Source organism: Sebastes umbrosus, chromosome 3 (assembly GCF_015220745.1).
Source record: "Sebastes umbrosus isolate fSebUmb1 chromosome 3, fSebUmb1.pri, whole genome shotgun sequence".
In the NCBI taxonomy this organism is placed as follows: domain Eukaryota; kingdom Metazoa; phylum Chordata; class Actinopteri; order Perciformes; family Sebastidae; genus Sebastes; species Sebastes umbrosus.
The window spans coordinates 23,448,022-23,470,644 of NC_051271.1; the positions used below are offsets into that span (position 1 = coordinate 23,448,022).

General features: G+C 40.7%; 1 protein-coding gene across 10 annotated transcripts in view; it reads left to right on the plus strand.

Moving 5' to 3' along the window:
- The window catches only part of inpp4b (inositol polyphosphate-4-phosphatase type II B), a 288,579-nt gene that overhangs the window by 187,407 nt on the left and 78,549 nt on the right, over positions 1–22,623 (plus strand). For all 10 annotated transcript variants that reach the window (XM_037764035.1, XM_037764032.1, XM_037764033.1 and 7 more), the window contains one exon: positions 19,480–19,591. In XM_037764035.1, coding sequence (XP_037619963.1) covers positions 19,480–19,591 — 112 coding nt within the window. The remainder of the gene's footprint in view (positions 1–19,479; positions 19,592–22,623) is intronic.

Below are 22,623 nucleotides of genomic sequence, written 5' to 3' on the forward strand. Positions count from 1 at the left end.
GTAAAATGAGAACATAATAAAAGCACATTACATTACTCTGTAGTACAATGATCTGATGCTGTTTAATGACAAAAGGTTATTCAAGCTTGATAGCTTAAAACCGGTACTGTACTAAATAACGACAGGTACATTGTTTATAATTTTCTCTACACAAACATACACACACAAAGTTATTATGGCCTGAAGAGCTGCTGCTACTGGTGTGGTCCTGACGTGTTACACTGCGCAGCCGGTGATGCATGCATAACGCGTACAGACACACAGAGGAAACCGTCGTTGATTTGATATGCTATGTTTGCTTGTTGGTTCATCCAGTGAGAAAACATTTCAACGATGAGCAGCTTTTCATGAGCACGTATGATTCATTCGGGGCTGTTTGACCTGTGGACGAGCCTGTGATTCACAGTTCATATTAGTTCTGCTGGCCAAGCAGCTCGGAAGCTGCAGCACTGACATGAACAGAAATGCAATTCATTCTGTCCTTTAAGGAACAGATGCTTCATTTTTAGTACAATGTTTTAATCCCCAACCCATTAGTTGTTGCAGAAAGTCAGTTAATTTGAGTTTACTTCGCTCAGCAGAGGGAAAGAGGGACCGCGTTTATCTCCTCGAGGCAAAGATTGATTCCCTTCAGTGAATCTCAAAACCAATATGACTTTAACCAACTTCCCTTCCTAAGCTCTAGATTTACGTTGGTGCTGTGCATATGTAGAGAGGAAATAGGTATTTGACCACCGCCAGTGTGTGTATGTGACTTTTACTTTTGCTTTGACCCTTCAGTAAAGTTCACTCTGCTACAGGGCAGTCAACCTCGAAGCTCATTCCTTATTCCCATGAATTCTTTCTGCATTTCAGCTCCTCTCTCAGGTCTCACGCTCACTTTCATGTATAGCTGGTTCGGATGTTAGTCACGGATTGTTTTTGTTTCCTGGAAGGCACGACTCTTTTGATTTGGGTCACTTTTTTTGAAGGTTCTTGACTGTGTCACGTTGAATGAGTGGGAGTGTTGGATTTATGGACTCAGCCCTCGTGAAGATTTGTCTCTTATAGGCACCATAAGCCATTGAAACGATGATGAGAAAATCTCCCTGCAGCTCTCAAACAACCACAAAGAGCACCAAGGTGCTCACACTCACCAGCACACAAACAAAAGCAGCACAAATACACACATGGCTATAGACAACACGCACACTAACTAGCCTAGCTGGAGAATTGAGTTGTTTCTTTGAAGTCTGGACCATTTATTAATCAAAGAGCTGAAAACTGATTTAAAGGGAATTATTGATGATATGTTTGCTCAGCACACAAAGTTAGCTCAAGATTGCCTGATGATAATTCTGTAATCCACCTGCAAAATCCCCAAAACGACATACGGTTGAATGTCTTATTTAAAGGCTGCACTCTCTGAATTTGTGAGTAAAGATGGGAATCAATTTAAACTAAATTGAAAATTGGAAGCTGTGTGCTGATTTAGATTAAAAGTCTGAAGGGAAGAAAAATACTCAAAAATGAAATCAAATCAAATTTAGCAGCAAGGTCACTGTGTCATCTGCGGTCAAGTTTTACAGTGTCTGAGAACTCAGATAAAACCACCTCACAGCAGCGTGCTTGTTGCAACTTGGTTGTAACGTGAAAATTGTTTTGTCATATGGATTGTCTATGTTGTATTTTCATTATGTTGTTACTCTGTACACACGACATCCATCGCATGTCCATACTGGTAGGGGGATGCCTCCTCTGTTGCTCTTCCTGAGGTTTCTTCCATTTTTTTCCCTGTTAAAAGGGTTTGTTGGGTTAAGTTTTTCCTCATCTGATGAGAGGGTCGTACTGTAAAGGAGAGAGGGTGTCGTATCCTGTACAGATTGTAAAGCCCCCTGTGGCAAATTTGTGATTTGTGATTTTAGGCTATACAAAATAAATTGACTTGGCTTGGCGGTACTCCGGTGGCCATCAGGTAACGTAAAAACGTGAAAGGCTCTCGCTAGAGCCAGTGTTTGGTTTGTCCGTTTTGGGCTACTGTAGAAACATGGCCGTCTCCGTGAAGAGGACCCGCTCCTTATGTAGATATGAAGAACTCATTCTAAGCTAACGAAAACACAACAATTCTTAGTTTCAGGTGATTAAACACTAAGGAAAACATAGTTATTAATATTATATTCCATTTCTGCTAATAGATCCCCCAAATTGTTACACACTGTTCCTTTAAGCACATTATTGACACATGATCCCCATATACACTTAGGCCAACAATGTTAGCAGAATAGTTGTGATTCTCTCCACCTGATGAGAGTCCAATATTTACACTCCTTTTTGCTCTGTTTTGGGCTCCTGTGAGAAATATCTGGCTCTTTAGCTGCTAAATGTTCCACTTTCTTCACCAGCTAGTCGCTAACCTCTTTCTGCTATGTGGCTCTGGGCATGTAGGATAACATAGTGGATCTATCAAAATATTTTTCGCTAAAAACAGCTGCCTGGTTTAGCTGAAAACAAGGTTGATGAAAGCGGTGATAATAAACAGACACAGTAAAGATGCAAAAATCAAAACGAGGAGCTGAAAGATGCTAAAACGCTCCGAAGAGCTGAGAGGAACTGATAATATCTGTGAGGTTGTCACTACAAGCAACCCCTTTTCACATCACACATAATCATTTTACCTAGGATTAATTTTTTTGAAAATGATTAGTGCAGTTTTAACCATAGTCCTGTATTGTTTTAATAATGAAATACATAGTCTGTATATCTGTAATCACAGTTAATCCTCTTCCACACCAAACATGCCGTCACATTCTGCAGCAAGCTGCCTTTGCCCTGGCACCTGCACGGAGCTCGTAGTAAATCAGTCTCTGGTTGTGTGTTATATGGACTTGGACTCCTTGCCTGATTCCCTTGTGGCCATTACTCACTCAGAGTGAAGGAGCTACCGTTCCTCAGAAGTGCTCCCACATCTTGGCTGAGTGATGCATCACATAGCCAGACTAAGTCACAAGTGTTTATTTACAATGCGATAACTAATCACAATCATAATTGGGTTCTTAATTGTCTGCAGGTTGCAAGCATACGGTACATAATCTGTAGTATTTACTGTAGCATCATGCTGACTAATGGTCTTAGGGGTTGTATGTAAGTATTATAGCCATTGATAGCAATGTAGCAAATTGATTTAAATGGTTTTCTGTTTATCTTTGGTTTATTCATGAATTGTCATTTGTTCATGATTTTGTCGCACGTCATTTCAAACTCAAGCAAGAAATTAATTTGCACACATTTGCAAGTTTTCATCCTGCCTCTCGGCAAGCTGTGTAGACTTTTCATACTGAATAACTCAAGAAGTGTTGTACCTGCTTCTACCTCCGGTATAGAGAGTTTGGCTTGCTTTGCAGGCACGCACATTTCTAAATCTAGCATGGTTAAAATGGGGACTCGGGACGAGCAACACAACCGCTGTGCTACAGGAGCTGGAAGGATGTCAGCGCTGCAGAGGTCTCTCAATAATGCATGTTATGTATACACATGGGAGGAAAGATTATCTCCAAAAAGGGAGGTGAGTCTCTTTCACCCCACCACAGAAGACAATAGCGTTGTCTAAATGGGACAATGGGTAATGTGAAAATGTGCATATACAATGTACAGGAGTGTATACAGGGCCACATAAAGAATATAAAGTTTTCATATTGCTATTTCAGCCCTGCTGAAAGCTTCGCGTTCGTTCTCTTGCCCTCTCTGTCTCTCACGCTGTAGTCCCTTTTTGCTCTTCTTGTTATCTCTAAAACTTTATACGCTCAGAAGGAGAGGCACTCTATGACCCAGTTCTACAGCACAGTTTGAGATTTGATTTTGATATGAATTTGTATGCTTGTGTTAGTGTGCGTGCGTACAGCCGTGCACATGTGTGTGCATCAGAGATTTACCATAGCGAGGCTGCATTATCTCAGACCAGTGCCTCTGCTGCTCTGGCTTCATGGCTTATTCATCCATTCCCATTGGATAGAGCCTCTCTTTGCTGTCCCACCAGTTAACAGTTTAGCCTGCTATCATGATAATACCATTTTACCACTTCACTATCACCCTGTCCCAATTCTCACACTTACCCAGAGAGAGCCAACTCTCCCTTACACTGTATCCCCTGTGACTGATTTTTATCTGGGCCTAAAAGCCAAAAGATCAGATCTGATACAGTAATACTGAAGAAAAAATATGTGCGGGTGTGTGTATGGATTTGTGCGTACTTGTATTCGTCTTGTTCTGGGGACATTTAAGGGTAACTTTGGTATTTTTCAATCTGGACCCTATTTTCTCATGTTTTTGTGTCTCAGTGACTAATGGGGACAACAATTTTTTAAATTGGTCCAGTATTGAGGAAGAACGCTGCAGCTGCCAGCCGCTAAACAAGCTGTAATGTAATCATTTGGGGCAACCTGGTACCATCAGTTTACGTCCACTAAAAGTGCTTGTTTTTGCCACTAACAGGCTCAGATTGTTAATATAAGTGTTTGACAACATTATGGGACAAACTCTACAGAGAGATGAAACCTGTCCCTTCCTGGTTGTCATTGTGTCATGTGACTTGTTGCTGGAAGAGACATCGGTGGAAACGTGAGTGAGAGTGGAGAGAGGAGTGCCACGGGACACCGGTGTTGTCAGAGTTTGTTGTGTTGGAGTACCAAAAGCGTAGCTTAATGCTATCTAAAAGATTTTTAATGTCACGGCTGAATATTTAGCTGATTACGGCAATGTGGATGCGATGCAAGATTTCATAACGAGACTTCTCCAAGCGAGACACACAATAACAAACAGACCAAAAACGGTTTTATTTCTCTTTAAGGTCCTTTCCATAATGTTGTTAAACACTTATATTAACAATCTGAGCCTGTCAGTGGCAAAAACAAGCACTTTTAGTGGACGTAAACTAACGGTACCAGGTTGCCCCAAAGGATTACATTACAGCTCGTTCAGTGGCTGCAGCGTTCTCCCTCAATAATGGACCAATTTCAAAAAGCGTTGTCCCGCTTACTCACTTAGACACGAAAACATGGGAAAATAAGGGCTCCAATTTGAAAAATACCAAAGTCATCCTTTAATATTTTCACACCATCACATTAAGGGGACTTCCCCACGTGGTACGATTTGTTTTTTGGTTGAGGTTAGAGTTAAAGTTGGGATTTGTTACAGCCCTCCTAAGTCACAAAACAATGTGCATTTAGTTGGGGAGCCCTTCAGGGAAAGTCTAAATTAATGATCTCCATATTGTAAACAGCATGACACAAAAATGCCAGACAATTATTAAATAATTTTTGTGTGCATATTTCTGCCTGTGTGCCAAATGTAAAGCAGTCTTGCTAATTACTGTATACTCTGTGGAGGGATTCTTCACCCCTTCCCTGTGATAGCCACTCACACATATGTCGCCATTTCTCACTGTGTAGTCATTAGTTGCTCAATTTAAAGCGGAGGAATATTTAGTCCGGAAAACTGAAATAAGGAGGATAATTATTAAACATATGAACATCTTTATTTATGGCGTCTTCTTCGTTTTATCAATGTAGCAGTGAATAGAGGAACATATGTACTGAAGCACTTAGGGGCGACTAAAGGACACTTAAGGCCACGGCATTTTAGTGTACGGCTGGTGAGAAATGTTTTATCTGTAGTTTGCACATTGAGGGGACTCTCGGAAGCAAGTGTGTGTGTGTGTCTGTGTGTGTGTGCGCGTGCGTGTGCGTGTGTGTTTGAGGAATCAACGAATAGAATGCATTTAATGCAGGTGGAATGGGTTTACACTGAAATCACCTTGCATGCACGCAAACACACGCAAGGATAACCGTACACACACACCTACTGTACACATTACATGCACACTGTAGTGTTGCTTAGCATGCAGTATATATGGTAATGCAACCACAAACGCCACATGTGCATGTAAAAGAGGGAGAAAAGGCACTCTGGTGGGATGAAATAAATGCACATATGGCCTCCTCATTTTTCCTTTTTCAATACTAAAAATGCTTCTTTTCTGCGCAGTTCTTCTGCATAATCTGTGAGATCCCCCAGGCATCAGGGCTCATGGGCAGAATATGAAAATAACTAACTCGGCCAATGCTGCACCGTGATATCGAAAACACAACTCTGAGAGGAAAATGGGGGTGGTGAGGTGAAATATTCCATTGACAAGCTGTCTTGATTACCTGTCATGACTAATTTCAATTCCAATAAAGCCCAAGCAGAGTATAGAGCTGTTAACCTAACATCCATTTCAAACACGGTAAGATCTATTAGTCTGGGTCAGTCGTTCATCAGGTTCTTCCTATAGCTTTCTTTGCAACATAACATATATAGGTCGAAGGGATGGGAAAATGAGATGCGTTAGGAGCCAAAGATGGAGGAGAGCGATTTAATAAATCTGGCCCGACGTGGTGCTGAGGCATGCTAGGGGCACAGCTCATGCCAAGTCCTTGTCTAAGTGATGAGAAGATGATAATGAGGACGAAATGGAGGGAGGAAGAGAGCAGGTGTATAAAATAATGTCTCTCACGTTTCTGTTTTTTGTTTTTTTTAATGCCATCCTCTATTTTTGCCCTGAGATTAAATTGTTGTTTGCCATCATTCAAGCGCCCTGCTGGGACGATGTAACAGAGAGCTATGCAATCTTTCCTTTTGCTCCAGCTCCAATATGTGCACCAGAGAAGGTGAGGTCAAGCATAATATCCTGTCTGCTTTGCTGTTTAATATCATCCTCAATAATGCAATGCAGTGTCCATTTGTAGGCATATAATGGCTTTAAATATTCAAATGTTTTTATTTCTTGCAGGGTGCATTGAACAACAATGTGCTGCTTCTTTCTTTCCGTCTTAACCTTGTTAGTTAGGGGGTATATATACTGTAGAACACTCTAGCTTTATGTTCATATAAAATCACACATTTCACACATTTCATCAGTTAAAAATCAGAGAAACAGAATCACATTTTGACAAACTACTGTATATACACGCAAACTCTCTTCTAGTGATGTTTGCATGATAAACTCATCTGGTAGCTTTTGATTTATCTAATCTCTGTGAAGTTTAGATCTGCAGATCCTTTCATATTTCATCTCCCCTCTCACTTCGGGGTTAGATGTGGTATCGCATATGAAAAGTTGTAAGAAGCATGAGGAAATATGAAGATAAGGTAACAGCCATGTTTACCAGAAGGACAAGCATGTACGTATGTACATGAGACCAGAGTGTTTTTATGTTCTTTTTAAAATGTACATGTATGATATACCTGTTGTAGGATGTTCTACAAGCCAGCTTCGTGGCCCATTTTGGCTGGTTTTCAGTAACCGTATTGGATATTAACATCAAATCTTTTACCAGTTATATCCTTTTGTTACATTTTGCTTTGTGTGACGTCACTAACAGCTCAAGATGTAATTTGTTCAACCTTAACCAAGTCCCCAGAAAGGGTGCCGGGCATGGAAGCAAATTTTCGTGGTGGCCAAACGGTTGAATTACAACTTCCATATCCGTCGCATCATCCCATTGGGCCCAAAAAGATTTTTTCCCATAGACATAATGACAGACTCTTATTGGGGACGTCTGTAAATTAACTTCCCAGTTCGAACACTTGAATACCCTTATTTAAATCATTGGGTCCTAAAAGTTGTAAAATGCACTAATAGCCGAATCCAGAGTTATTTCCCATCCTCCGTTCATGTGAATGAGATGGAGGCGGAGTGAAAGGAAACGCTACTGTGCCTCCTCTATGGCGCTACTGAGCAACTTTCATAGCAATGAACGGGAGCCCGCCTCCGACACTGTATCCAGTTCTCTTTCAGTGTTGTAAAGTCACTAGGTACATTTTTTCAAGTGCTGTGCTTCAGCACAATTCTATGGTACTTGTACTTTACTTGAGTTTTAAGCTACTTTATACTTTGTCTCTATTATATTTCAGAGGTATATATATTGTATTTTTACTCCACTACATTTGTCCGACAGCTGTAGTTACTAATTACGTCACAGATTAGAATTGAAAAAACAATGATCCTATAAAATACAATGCAATTGTTATACATTAGATTTAGTCACCTGACAGAATATAAATTGAGTAAAATTAGCTCTACCTCAGTCTGCTACAATATTCAAATATTAAATATTTAAATACAGCCAAGGAATACATAGTCCAAATCCCACATATTAAACAGTATATATAAAGACATTTTAACCATTATTCCATACCTCCATATTAAATTAATGCCAAACTGTATCAAGGTTGAAACAGGTTGAAAGACCCGTGTAGACACTAAGAGAAGGTTAATTCTCATTATGTTGCTGTATTTGTTTTGGTGTCTGATTCCACTAACCTTGGGGAAATCTCTAGAGTCACCATCTCATTGCTGTTCGAGCATCTCAACAAACAAGACTAACTCTCCTCTATTGGACCTGTGTTTGTCCAATCATGCATGCTGCATATCCACTGTGACATGTATCCCCCCCATTACCATAACAAGAAGCCCATGTTGACTCATAATGTTGACACTGTTTGGAGTAAACTATGAGTGGGGCTGCACTGCAGGGATATGCTGCTCGGGTGCATTTCTATTATTTAGTTCACCCACATTATCATAAACGGTCACTCAGGTTCTGCTCACTCAGTGTGTGTGAGCAAAAAGAGTTAGGATGGTGTGCATAAATGTGTTGTTTTGGACATTGACATGCATGGAGACACACACACACACACACACACACACACACCACGGGGGCTGGTGGATGTGTGGCCAAATCCTCCATTTAATGGCCTTCATGTTTTTGTAATAAAGTCTGACTGTGCCTTTGCAAAGTCCAAATTGAGACATCCTTTCTTCATTTTAGGTCAAGGTCAAATATTCATCTTGTTTCCATAGCTCAGTAATAGTATGCTGCACCGTGGAATTGTGTCTTATTTATGTACCTTTAGAGAAAGAGGGAGAGATGGAGAGAGATTACAACTCAACAGTAATCAAACAAAATCCTGCTTAAAGTTTTGGCTTCTTTGCACTTCTCTTTTTGTGTCCAACGAAGGAGGAAGTACAGTGTTTCTATTATTATTACCGTCTACACACACTCCACTATTAGCATAAAGCTTACATTCCTAAACTGCTCCATGTTAGTCTGAAGTTATGCTATTCAGGAAGATGCATAACTATGTAGAATCATATCGCTGTGTCTTTTTAACACCCTGAAAGGGAGCAGAATGCTAATTAATACCATTGACCTGTATCAAGGCAGCTCTTAACCCTCTTTAAGTCACTCTGTGCTGCCTGCCATTACCTGATTTTGAAAGGCTACTTTCCATAGCAGAGTTATGGTTGACCTTTCTTCTTGTGCTTTTTAAAGTGACTTTGACTCCCTTAAGCTGAAAACATATGATGCGTGTCAAATGCCCCAGCCCCTCGCACCAATAGGAAGCGTCGCATCATGAAGAGCCAATCTCCAAAGGTATGGCTCGCCAGGCAATATCCTTTTTGCCATTGTCTTTATAATGATGGGATTGTGGGTTGTATGGTTCGGGATATTTCTCGACCTCAACAACTGGTCTCTCCTCATCCATTCTCACCGACATACACGAGAGACAGCGACAGCAAGAGGTGAGGAGAGGAAGTCGAGCTGCCAAGTGGAAAACGATGTGTTCTTTCAAATGCGGCGAAGCTGGAATTAGTACCATGGCGTAAAGTGGCTCAGGATGGTGCGTCAACAAGCGTGCGCCTAGCCTAGTCTTTTGGCCTATAGGGAGACTTAGCCTGAGACTCACCTGGTTGTTATGATCTCAATCTACGCACTGCACATATTTTGTTTCAGTTTACTCCCCTTCATATTTGTGTGTGAATGTAAAAATAGCTTTTATAGCACTTAAACACACGACTTTCATGAGCTTGAAACTGGAAAAGTCCCAGTGACCATTTAGCTATCTGAAATAAAAGAGAAAAAAATGCCCTATTTAATGGATTCTTGATACTTGAGGCATGGCACATGAGTAAAATATGTTATCATTTGAATTTGGTCATTTGACTTCTACTTATGATGGTAATCTCCTGACTTTCCATCTAGTGCCACCAACAGGTTAAAATGCCCCTTTGTTCAGCAGCTCCAACATGTTGACCTTCAGCTCATAACAACGAGGATCTAACGGTAAACCCATCTGGTGGTGCTTATTTGATTGGTAATCCACACCTGCTGGTCAGTGTTTTGTATGAAATGTTTTCGTCACAGCTGACTCTTCCAGTATTCGTAGTCTTATGAGATGGAGATCATTTTCTGAGCGAGTGTAGAGTATTTCTGTGGAAATATCACTGTAAAGCAGTCGTAGTATGTAAATAAGTCAGTAAAGTATGGAACAGACCTTGAGACAGGCTCATTTCTACCATCATAAAGACTTTTTATTCCTGATGGTCTGGAAGGAGCGATACGCAGGGGAAGTGGTGTTGTGTCGCTAAGCAACTCCACAAATCCTGTTAACATTAATTAACATATGTGCCTGTATGGACATATATTTGTAACAATTATATTGTTCAGTTATGCTGCAATTTGCACAAGAAAGGCAAAAAAAACAGAGAAAAGACAATATTAAAATAAATGTTAATGGGCAAACGAGGACTGTAAACTCTGTAGAGAGAAGAGATGAAGATGAAGGAGAACACCAGCTGAGCTTTTTCTCTCTACTGAAGCCTGGATAAAATAATACTCTCACTCATGGCACATTGCACCATTTTTCTGTTTGCTTGCTGTTAAAAGAGAGACAAAAGAGAACTATTATTAATAATACAAGTTTACTCTTGGACTGGGAAATAATAGTTTGACAAGACAATTGTAAACTCAGGGTTCACTCACAAGCTTTTTCCAGAGCTTTCACAGTCTTTAGCGGACAGACTTTTCTTGGCGTTATGATTTCATCCTTGGTCTTTCTCGATTTCTAGTCCCTGTTGGCTTAAAAGTAGAGCATGAACGCTCATTATTGACCTTGGAAAAATTTTTCATTTTTAAGGATTCTGAATCATGATGAAAAGTGTGTGATATGATTAGAAGATCAAAAAAAAATATATCATTGTGTTGTCTGCGAATTTATTTATTATTATTTCTCTTTAATTTTAGGAAATTGTAAGTGCAGTTCAGGATGCTTGGTAAAAGTTTGGACTGACTGGCTGCTCTGACATTTTGTTAACAGCTTTTACCAAATTAACGGCACAATCATCATCAGCCTTTATACAGCTTACCGTCCTGCTCTGAGGGCATGAGGCACCACAGTGCAATCACAACCAGCAGTAGCTCTCACTTTCCATCTGCTTTGCTCACACACACACACACACTTTCTTTTACTCTCCAACACACAGATACATGCACATGAGCACATGGTGTTGTTGGCATGCAGCATCCCCTTCAATCCCCCGATGAAAGTTGTATGGTAACGCAGACAAAATGCTTTTGAGTGCTTCCTCCCCTGAGGTATTCCTCATGACTTGGTTCTGTTAGGTCTCCCAGGACCCTGACATAGATCATCCTGACACAATCCTGTTGCAGCTTTTCAGGTAACAGTCACATATCACATGCCACAACTGTGTGTCTAAATATGAAGCTATCACCAGCAGCCAGAGGGGCTTAGAGATGCTGAAGGGGTTTAAGAAAATAATGACATACATGAGTATCGTGACATTATGTGTTGTGATACTGTATCAATTCTCCAAAATACTGTATGATTTTTTAATCAACCTCTTAAAAAACCAGCTGCTGTTCAATATTTCAGAGGTAGTAGCGGACTCATTTCTAAAGCTAGAGTGACGATACTGACATCATATGAAACTAGACAACTTAAGGAATCCGTTGGTGTCAACCACGTCATACCAGCTTGTCACAAAGGAGGCTTAATAACACTCCAAACCTACGCTAAATTTTGGCGAGGGAAAAAAAAAATGTGTGAATGAAAATGGGTTCTATGGGTACCCACGAGTCTCCCCTTTACAGACATGCCCACTTTATGATAATCACATGCAGTTTGGGGCAAGTCATAGTCAAGTCAGCACACTGACACACTGACAGTTGTTGTTGCCTGTTGGGCTGCAGTTTGCCATGTTAAGATTTGAGCATATTTTGTATGCTAAATGCAGTACCTGTGAGGGTTTCTGGATAATATTTGCCATTGTTTTATGTTGTTAATTGATTTCCAATAATACATATATATATACGTTTTCAAAAGCAAATATATTTGTCCACTCCCGTGTTGATAAGAGTAATAAATACTTGACAAATCTCCCTTTAAGTTACATTTTGAACAGATGAAAAATGTGCGATAAATTTGCAATTAATCGTGATTAACTATGGACAATCATGCGATTAACTGCAATTATATATTTTAATTGATTGACAGCCCTAATCGCAATATGTCGAATCATTACGTATCATGATACGTATCGTATCACCAGATTCTTGCCCATACACAGTCCTGCTGGTACGGGGATTTGTTGCCTTTGGACAGACCTAGACTCTTTTTCCCCATTTCCAATCGTTATGCTAACCACCAACCAGTGGTGTAAATCTTCTCATCTAACTATCACCAAGAAAGCAAATAAGAGTATTTTCCAAAATGTTGAACTATTCCTATAAGTTTTAACATTTGCTCATCAAGCCAAGGTACTACCTGAGAAACTAACTGAGAAAAGAAAAACTAAATTGAGCCTCCCATCCTCCAGTTAGTGCTTGCTTCCCAGACGGCCATGGTGGTCTCGATGCTGTTGCTCTGCTTCTTATTCAAGAGCAATTACAGAACAAAACCATCAGTTTGACAGAGATGAAAGGAGACTCTGTTTTGTCGGCTTTTTTTCAGTTTGTTAAAAAAATAATTACGAAGCCTTTGTGGCTGTCTGTGGGGGCATCTACTCTCTCTCTCTCTCTCTCTCTCTCTCTCTCTCTCTCTCTCTCTCTGTTACTCAGTCATTACACTTGAAACTGACGGTGGTTTTCTCTCCAATTTTTCACAATCTGATGCATGTGTGAAAATAATTTTTAGGATTTTTCCATGTTTTGCACTGCGGCTTGCTAGCTTAGTTTGACCCCCTACCACTAAAGTGTTGACAATGTAGTATTTATTGAGTGAATGGTGATGAAGGTTCTCATACAGTACGCTCTGTGTCACTGCACCGCCTGCCCTCTACCACTCAAACGTTGTGTCCGCCCACGCTCATTCAATTGTTATTGATCTGCACTTAGTTTTTCAATGACTTCACACTGAATGCAAGAACAAGAAGAACCTTTCATAAATCTCATCTTAGCTGTGACGCTATACTGTATACATATATACAAAACAAGTTTTACATTGAATTGTGCTACAGTAATAACTGTTGTAGCTCCAAATGCTGGAAGCAGACAAAGGATAATGTGTCTGTGTGTTGGTTGGTTGGGTGAGGTGAGGAATTAAGAGACTGTTATTACATTTCTACTTATGATTGACACTTAGTGCTCGCCCTTATCCAATTCATACAGCATATCTGGCGTTGAATCCAACTTTAATCATTTGGCACATAACAACTGTCATGTAGATTCATTTAAAGGGCCCTTCACGGCGGTAATGGTTAATAATGCCACAGCAGTGTGTGTTCTTGATTTTGCACCGACACATGGCTGCTAGAGGGCCAGCCGATGCAACTCAATACTTGGAATAAGCACCACCTTTCCAGTCTCATTAGCGTCGGTCGACATACAGTCCTTCAGTGGTAACATTGTGTAGCCATGCTCCTCAGCATGAAATTAAACACATCTTTTTCTTAAGCTGGAGTTTTTATAGGTCTCTATAGGCCTGTGGGAAACACAACAGGCAGTGGAAGTGAGAACAGTTTCTTGACCTATTCTCACTTAAACCACATCCCCACACTACACACATGTGTTCTGCGGTGTTGAATTGAATTGAGGCCATCTTTTTTAGTTCTCCTTTTTCCCCATGGCTGGTGAAAATAATGGACTAAACATTAATATTATTAATTAATATGTTTAATCATTTTTAGAACAATACGATTTTAAGATTTGACATGCAGTAGCTCCTGCTCACAGCTGCAATATCATGGAAAAATATATGTTTGTTAATTTCCAGAATTATTATGTATGTGTAAATCTCTGCCACAGTAGCCGGTACATTAACGTAACACAAGGGGATTCTCTCATTGAGTTTTCTGTGTACTTTTCTTACATAAACCTCTTTCTCATCAACTCCCCCGTCTAACTTTCTTGAAATTCCATGAAATATAATTGTAAACATTTCACACAGCAGTCATCAACCACCTAGTTTTGAGCCCTAGCCTGGATTGATGTGATGTGTGGTTAAATAAATGGCATCCTTTCTGGATAGTTTTTTTTTCCCACCTTGCTTCATCTGTGAAAACAGCTTATCCCCAGACTGTTTCTGACACTGGTTAAGCACCAACATAAAAGTAAATGTAGTGTGAAGACACTTCTCGTCATGCAAGAGTACAGAAGTGTGTGTGATGTGACTGGAACAAATAGGATGCGTTAAAACTCACAAATCTTGTGCAAGTATGCATCCTGCCCCGACAAAACTGCTATTCTGCTTATTACAGATGTATTGCAGCAGACAAACTGATTTTTTACATTGCATAAATTTGCATGTTGTTGAGATTGATCACACTGGTGTATTCTGGATAAATCAGCTCGTTTTATGATTGAAAATGTGAAGTTCGCTCAACCTTTTAAGCACAGAAAGTCCTGAGCAGGCCACTGCCACTAAAATTAATTAATTTCAGCACCAAACAGATTTTAACGAAACTTTAATACAAGATACACATTGCATTAATTTTAGATTCAGACTGAATATATATATTTGTGTTTTTGTGGAAGTCTCTTTCATCAAGAGGAAACCAGGGCAGTTTTTTCTTTGGGAATATACTTCAAGTGGTCCAGACAAGCCAGAGAGAGTGTGCTCAGTTTAGGGTCCCCTGGTGATTCTGGCCAGCTCTATGAACAATGCCTCCAGTGTAGTCTTATTGATTGAGTCAGTCCTCTAGTTTCAAAATGTGCTGCTGAGTCACATGATAATGCCATTCATCCCCTATGAGAATCACTTCTAAAGCTGGCATTCCCCATTATTACAGTCCCGTGTCCTAACATCTGTCCTCAGTGAAAACTCGCCAGCGCTATATTTAGCCCACCCGTCCAGCTTTATATAGGTCAAGAATCCCATCTACACTTCCACTGCTGCTCTTCAAGGCTGGAGCGTTCTTGTTGCCTGTGTAGGATCCTTGCAATTAGTTTTCTGTGATCACTAATCAACGCACAGTTTGTCCTTAAGGACTCCTGAACTTAATCCTCTGTGGGCCAAATTCAGAGCAAAAAGCAAAATAGTTTATCCAGGTCCTGCCGTATATTTTTAGTTTCCTACAGTTGAAGCAGAAGCCCTTGTGAGGGGAAAAGCCACCGGTGTTTTGGTTCATTTCTGTGGCTGTCAGGTGTTTTCCTCTGTGAGGCTTCCCAGAGAGAAAAGCACCTGACGGCCACAGAAGTATTGCTGCTTTGAAGTTTTTTGATGAACTTTCCCTACCCACGGGCTGTTAAATTCAGACCTTTGAAAATGTGGTACAATTGTGACTTGTCTCTCCCTTGGCGCCACTGTGTGAGTCTTCCCTTCTTCAGGTTCACAGCGCAGCAGAAAGAGGGCGCTTGCTTGGCCACTTTTACTCTTCTAGTTGTCTGTCTTTATCCATCTTAAAGCTGCAACGAGTAATCGATTAGTTGTCAACTATTAAATTAGTCGCCAACTATTTTGATAATCAATTAATCCATCTTCTTAAATGTGAATATGTTCTGGTTTCTTTACTCCTCTATGACAGTAAACTGAATATATTTGAGTTATGGACAAAACAAGACATTTGAGGACGTCATCTTGGGCTTTGGGAAACACTGATCGACATTTTTACCATTTTCTGACATTTTATAGATCAAACAACTAATTGATTAATCAAGAAAATAATCAACAGATTAATCGACAAAGAAAATAATCTTTAGTTGCAGCCCTAGTTCATTTTACTTTAAGTCTTCAACTTCCCACGCTCAGCACATAATCATCATTATTGCATCTCCAATTGCACAGGCCACTGTATTGCCATGTAAGGCTATCATACCACAGTATAACAGCTCATTTCACCAAGAAAATCACAAATAATAACCATCACCATCTGTAAATGCCTTCTAACCACCAAATAGTAGTAATAACAGTATTTACAGTAGTAGGGGGAAATGATGATTAGGGTAATTGTGATACAGTTGAAAACCGCAAACATATAATGGTGCTCAGGTTTCTGCTACAGTACATAGCAGCACACATGTATATGCAGCTCAGCCACTAGGCTGGGTATGTTTACTCAAACTGGGAAATTACTTTATTTTTAAGTGTGGTAGTTTAGGTATAACTAGTTTGTCTTAAAAATCTAAAATTCACCATAATCCCTTCTGGCTTTCTTTTTTTAATATGAAGCCAAATTTAAGGCTGGCTCACTCTAAAAGGTTTTCCAAATCTTAACAGATGTTGAAAATGTGAAAGAATCCACACATAACGACATGTTATGTTAAATTTAACAGTTTTTATCCTGTAGTGTGTGGTGAACAACGATTTGGCCAAAACAGCACACCACACTAACATTCATGAACAACAAAAAGTCACGACTCTCAAAACCGGAGATCTTGCAAAACATCTTGCGATCAAACGTGATTTGGCAGACGACAGGTGATTTAGTGATGTTAGTTTTGTACTACTTTGTACTGAAAATTCACAAAGAAAAAAAGAAAAATAATGAACGAAGTCATGGAGACACGTTAAATAAACACTTGGGTTGTTGCCACAAATCAACAAGTTTAGAAACGGGCCAAAAATCGGTTTGATTCTCGTGTAGTTTGTGCCCAGCATTAGTAGGCATTTTCCTTAGGGGACTTGCCTGGGTGGATATCTGTTTCTCATTTAAATTAATATCTAATATCTAATATTTAATTGATATGAATATCTTCATTGTAAGAGATTTCTTTGGACCACAAACTGCAGTGTAACAGACAGTTAAATTCATTGTAAAACTCTCACAAGGTGCCACTTCTCTTAATGTGTCTGTTGTTATATTTCGTATAGCCAGTGCAGTCAATGTTTATTGGGCAAATGAAGTTTTCTATGTTGTGTATTTTCATCCCAAGGATACAATTGGTTCGACATAATTTAATTTAGGAAATTTTCCAACTGAAACAAATTTTGGAGGGGATCCTTATTAGATAACATACTGTGAATTTTCTATAAATTTGTCTATAAAGAAAGGATGTTTTTATTCCTGAGAAGAAGTAAATGTAAGATTTGACACTGAGTAGGAGACTTTTATTTTATACCGATGATTTATTGTCTGTATAGTAGCGTGCATACGCACTTAAAGCATATGGCTCGTACATCAGGAGCCTCTTAGACCGGCGGGGTACAGATCAGCTATTTAAAACAAATTACACTGCGTGTTCCTACTTTGGAAAATGTGTTTGTAAATTGCAAGGGAGGCTTTCAAAATAAAATAACTGTTAAATGCAACTAATAACTGATAACTAATTGTTTTTTGAATTGTGCCAAATTCTTTGCAGCCATTTTAAGCACATTATTTTTGTCACTTTAACAAAGCCGCCTGATTAAGTGTTGTCATAAAAGAGATCCCGGGCCAATTCGATTTAAAAAAAAAAAAAAAGATGGGCTCGCAGGCAAAGTACAATCTGCAGATTTGTTTCCTTGCCAGCTCTAACAGACGGAAAGAGATGGAGGTGGAGGAGGAGGGGATGCGGGAGGGTGAAGGGTAGTAGGAGACAGGCTTCTTCTTCATCCACAGCTCTCTATAGTACCTTCAAAGTTAAATCCGGGTCAGTAAGTGTGCATACTAAAGATTGCATTTTGCAAAATATAAAATCTGTGTCACTGCAGACCCGACATTCTGTCAGGAAGTTAACATCTCTGCCCTTTTCTTTGCGTGATTCTAGCAGAATTCGTACAATAAACCAGCAATGCGGCGATGGAGCTAAAACACATCACCGGAATGAGCAATAATGTATAAAGATTGTATTTGAACGGGTGCTGAGTTTGCGTTTGGCCGAAAATCAAAAGAATCATAATATATCTCTCAAAGGCATAGCTCAATTATCTTAAAGCAGTTCTAACAAAGTCCTCCGCTGTCTGTTTAAATGGAGAGTTTCATTAGTGGATTGAGGCAGAGCAAAGGAAGTAGAGGGCCACTGTAACCCCGAAGGTTTGCATAGCGACGACTACCGCTGAACGTGGTGCATGTTAATCTCCATCTCCTCGATTATGTGTGGGCCACTGTCAGTACAAACTGTTTGTTCAAAGTCAGGGTGACTTTCTTTTACCGTGCATCAGTCCTCTGTTGCGCGGAGAAACAGAGGGGGGAGATGAGGAATGGGGGGAAACAGAAAGACGAGCAGAGGAGTAAACACTGAGACAGGTGTCTGGCAAGGGACGATGATTAGATTTATAAACCAAGCAATGTTATTTTCTCTGCGCGGGGACTGCTGTAAGACATTAAGCGCTAACTGAAACTCCCAGCATCCCACTGCAGAGACACTTGTCCCTCCTTGGAATCCCAATCCTCCTCTCCTGTATTCCCTCACATTCCTCCCTACCTCTCCTCGTCTTCCCTTTCCTCTTTTCCCTCGGGCGCGATTAGATTTTCCCCCCTCGCGTCCGACCGAGATGGATCGGCCTTGAAAGCATCCTTTCTGCTTCCATCACCCTCCTCGTGTTTTCTCCTCCTCAGTCATGGGTGTGTCATCCTCCCCCCCGTCTCCCCCGTCTCCCCCGTCTCCCCCGTCTCCTCAGACCACTAGCTGGCACACAACAGCCAATATTCTCTCCAGCTGGAGTGGAACTGAGCACATTAGGGACGGGTCTGCTAAGGTGATCAGACTTGCGTGTGCGATGCCCAAGGACCATTTTTCTTCATTTGAGAGCATCTGTCTTGCTGCCAATACTATAGATTTTCTATCAGCTCCTTAATCATGGCTCCATGATTGGGAACGCTATTGGTCGGGCTCCCTGATATGAAAACTCTAGTATCCATTTTGTGTCTGTCAGGGCACATAGCCCGGGTTATTAGACAGCCATTTGAACAGTTATACGAAATGTTCTTTCCTTCACCCCCGTCAACTTCCCGCTGGAGGAGGCTCTTCTTCTTTATTCTGCTTGCATGCGCTTCTGCAAAATCTGTCAGAAAAAGAAATCGCTGCAGTACAAGCATCCAGCTTTATGACTTCACAACCTGTCGAAATAAGCTCATTAGGTTTGGAGAGTCTGGGTGCCCAACATGGAGATGGATATTTTCCAGGCCCATGGAGAGGTAGTAGCCAGAGGAAAAGATCATTTAACACAACAGACTTTTTATTCAACAGATTAAATGAAGAGGCTAACAACATTATGTACACTAACTCTCTTTCTGTCTCCCTCCAGGTCATCTGATGGTGTGTGCGCATCAGGATCAGTGGTGGTGAGTCGTCTGAAGATGGGGGAGATGGAGGAGGTCGACGTAGACCACATCACCACCGACATCCCGTCACACAAGGTAAAATAGCAAGGGGAAGACGCAAAGCAGGAGTCTCCACGCTCCAGATGCCTAGCGCTAATGCTAGGATTAGACTGGCACTGCTCAAGTCCTCCAATGAGATTAAATAAACCCTAATGGGGATTTAGAGGATGTGTGTGCGTATAATGTCTCTGTCAGTGAGTACATTTGTGTTTTCCCTCTGTCACATATAGAATAGATTAAAGAGAGACTGACCAAATTAGCATCACTTGACCCTGTTTGCTTGGGATTTTATAGCCGGCCTTCCTTCATCTGACCAAGTGGCAGATGCTTCTTAAACATGGCTTCCTTGCCGCCACCCCCGTCCGCCTCCGTTCTAATCTCATACAATGCATACCGCTTAACTCGGCTCTGAAGTGACTCACATAATCAGGGGAAAGAAAGAGGAAGAAAGCGTGTTCTCCTTCAGCGTTTGGCAGCAAAGCGAAGATTGTGTGTCCTGCGAATGGGTTGCCACCACACCAGGAATGAAGTTGTATGTACTCTGATTTCACTTAATTTTTCTGTACGTTCCTTATGGAGTCAGATTTGTTTGTCAAGTGAGTGTGTGCTGTAGAGCCGGAGTCGGGTATTAAAAAGTAAAGAAGGAGCTTTAATGATGTTTCTGATCTGTAAAGGGGAACATTTCAGATTTTCCATCACCACAGCACAGCTCTTCCAGGCGGCACGGAGACTTATAGTCCTCGCCTGCTTTTGATTTGCTGTTTTTTGTGTGTATTTTGTGTGTGTGTGTGTGTGTGTGTGTGTGTATGAATCACTGTCTTATATAATTGACCAAGGGCTTCTACATGGCTGACTGGCTTTCCGTTCTGCCCACCCCTGTTGCTGGTGCAGGGAGGTTCCCTGCTAGGCTCCAGAGTGTCACTGACAATCTGCCCATGTCGCCTTGATGAATGTGTTGCCCTGTGCGTGTGTGTGTGTGTGTGTGTGTGTGTATGTGTTGTCACAGCACATTTCCCCTCGTGTGTTGTTTCTGTTGTAGAAGATGAGGGGAGGAAAGAGGGAAGGGATGTGACAAACATTAGGGGGAGGGCTCACTTGAGACTCAAGACTCACTTGTGGGGAAGTTCTTGTTCAATTTACCTTCGTCGTGTGTGTGTCTTGCTGACTGAATTTACTGTGTGTGTGTGTGTGTGTGTGGGGTTGGAGGCACTTGTTTGATCATTCCCTGTCGTTGCTTGAGTGGCTGTTACTCATGAATATCCCACTGACCCCCTCAAAAACAGTCAGCTGAAACAAGAAAGAGACTCCAGTCACCTTTGATCTGATCTCTTTACATATTTTAGTCATCAAAGAGCCATCGAACACATGCTGTCCGCTGCTGCCTACGATTACAATGGGACTCCTTCCACAGCTGTGGCCCCTTGGCTCATTGTTAATACTTTTCATTATCTGAGACCTTACTCGTATGCTTACTGAAATGTCCAGATTGTTTCTGTCTGTTTTGTTCAACGGACACATTTTATCTTTTTGGAGTTTGTGTGTGTGAGCATGGTGGTGTTGAGTTGGGTGTCTATTTTATTCAGGATCAGTTTCTAAGCTATGAGAGGTGATGGATTGTTCCTAGCAGTCATTAAAGTCCTTTTCTCAGGACAGGTTTGGCTTGTCTGGCTGCGTTAAATGGTTCATCAGACAGGGCAGAGCTGACATACAGCGAGCAAAAAAATTGTTAGTTGTCAGTATTGCTTTGATGAGGAGTCCCAGACTTAATGCATCAAGAGGCATTGGAGCTTTTCAGTATCAAAGGACTAGCAGACGCGTCGTTGTGACATGGACATGTTTGAGTTTTATGAGTAGCAGTGTACAGATAGAAAGGTTTATTTTTTACACTATTTGTTTTAATTAACTTGGTAGCTTCATATTTAGGATAGTTTTGGTGTTTTGAAGTGGGGTTATATGAGGTACTTATCCATAGTCAATGTATTACCTACAGTAGATGCCCCCAGTTTGGAGAAACAGACAGGAGTTACAGCATGGGAGCAAAGCAATGTACTGCAGCAGCAAAACGTCTTTTAGCAACCTAAAAGAATGCCCACCTAAAAGAAATCAATATCAGTTTAAGTGTGTGCTGTATTTAGAATAGTTTCACCGTTTCACCTTGCTGTCAGACAGCCCTTTCTGAGGGGGAACTGAAGCCGTTTTATCCATCAATAAGGCTGGGCGATATGGAGAAAATCAAATATCACATATTTTTTAACAAATACCTCGACATCGATATTGCAGCGATACTGTAGGGTTGACCATTGGTGCTTTTACAAAATATTTAAACAATGAGATTTTTGATAAATAATCATCAGTACTGTGGATATCATACCGCTAGAACTGTCTGGTAAGTTCAGATATTACATCACTTTACTGTAATGCAGCCTTTAAAACAGGAAAAGACAACACTTTGCCATATTATGATATGACAATATTCAAAATCTGACTACATCAAGTCTCATATCATGATATCGAAATATTGCCCAACCCTACCATCGATGCTGTCTTCAAAGCCACCAGGCTCTATTGATAAAAACAGTAATTATACCCCCGCGACAACGTAGTCGCTCCGTGTGTCCGTCCTTCCGTCAATTTGTGTGGCACACTTTCGTTTCTGGAGCAGAACTCAGAAACTATTTAACTTAGGAACTTCATACTACTTTGGTATAATGGTTGACAGTGTGGTTTAGTTGTGCCTTTTGGGGATCAGGTCCAGGGAATTTTGGCCAAAAAAAAATATTTTTTCGACTTCAATTTAGTTTCCGGAGTAGAACTCGTCCATTATTTCCAATAGGGCAAAACCTTTTGCCTACTTTAGTAGGGGTTAAGCAGTGAGCGGGGGTATGAGAGCCATGCTCATTTTTGCCGTTTTACCTCACAGAACACTGTGGTTTTTGGTCTACCGCTGACTCGATCATATACTTTGTTTTTGTTATTGTGTGACTTTGGTGGTTAGTTGGGATTCACCAAAGTCCCATAATGACACAAACAAACTAACCGATCGAGGCAGCGGTAGACCAAAAACTCCT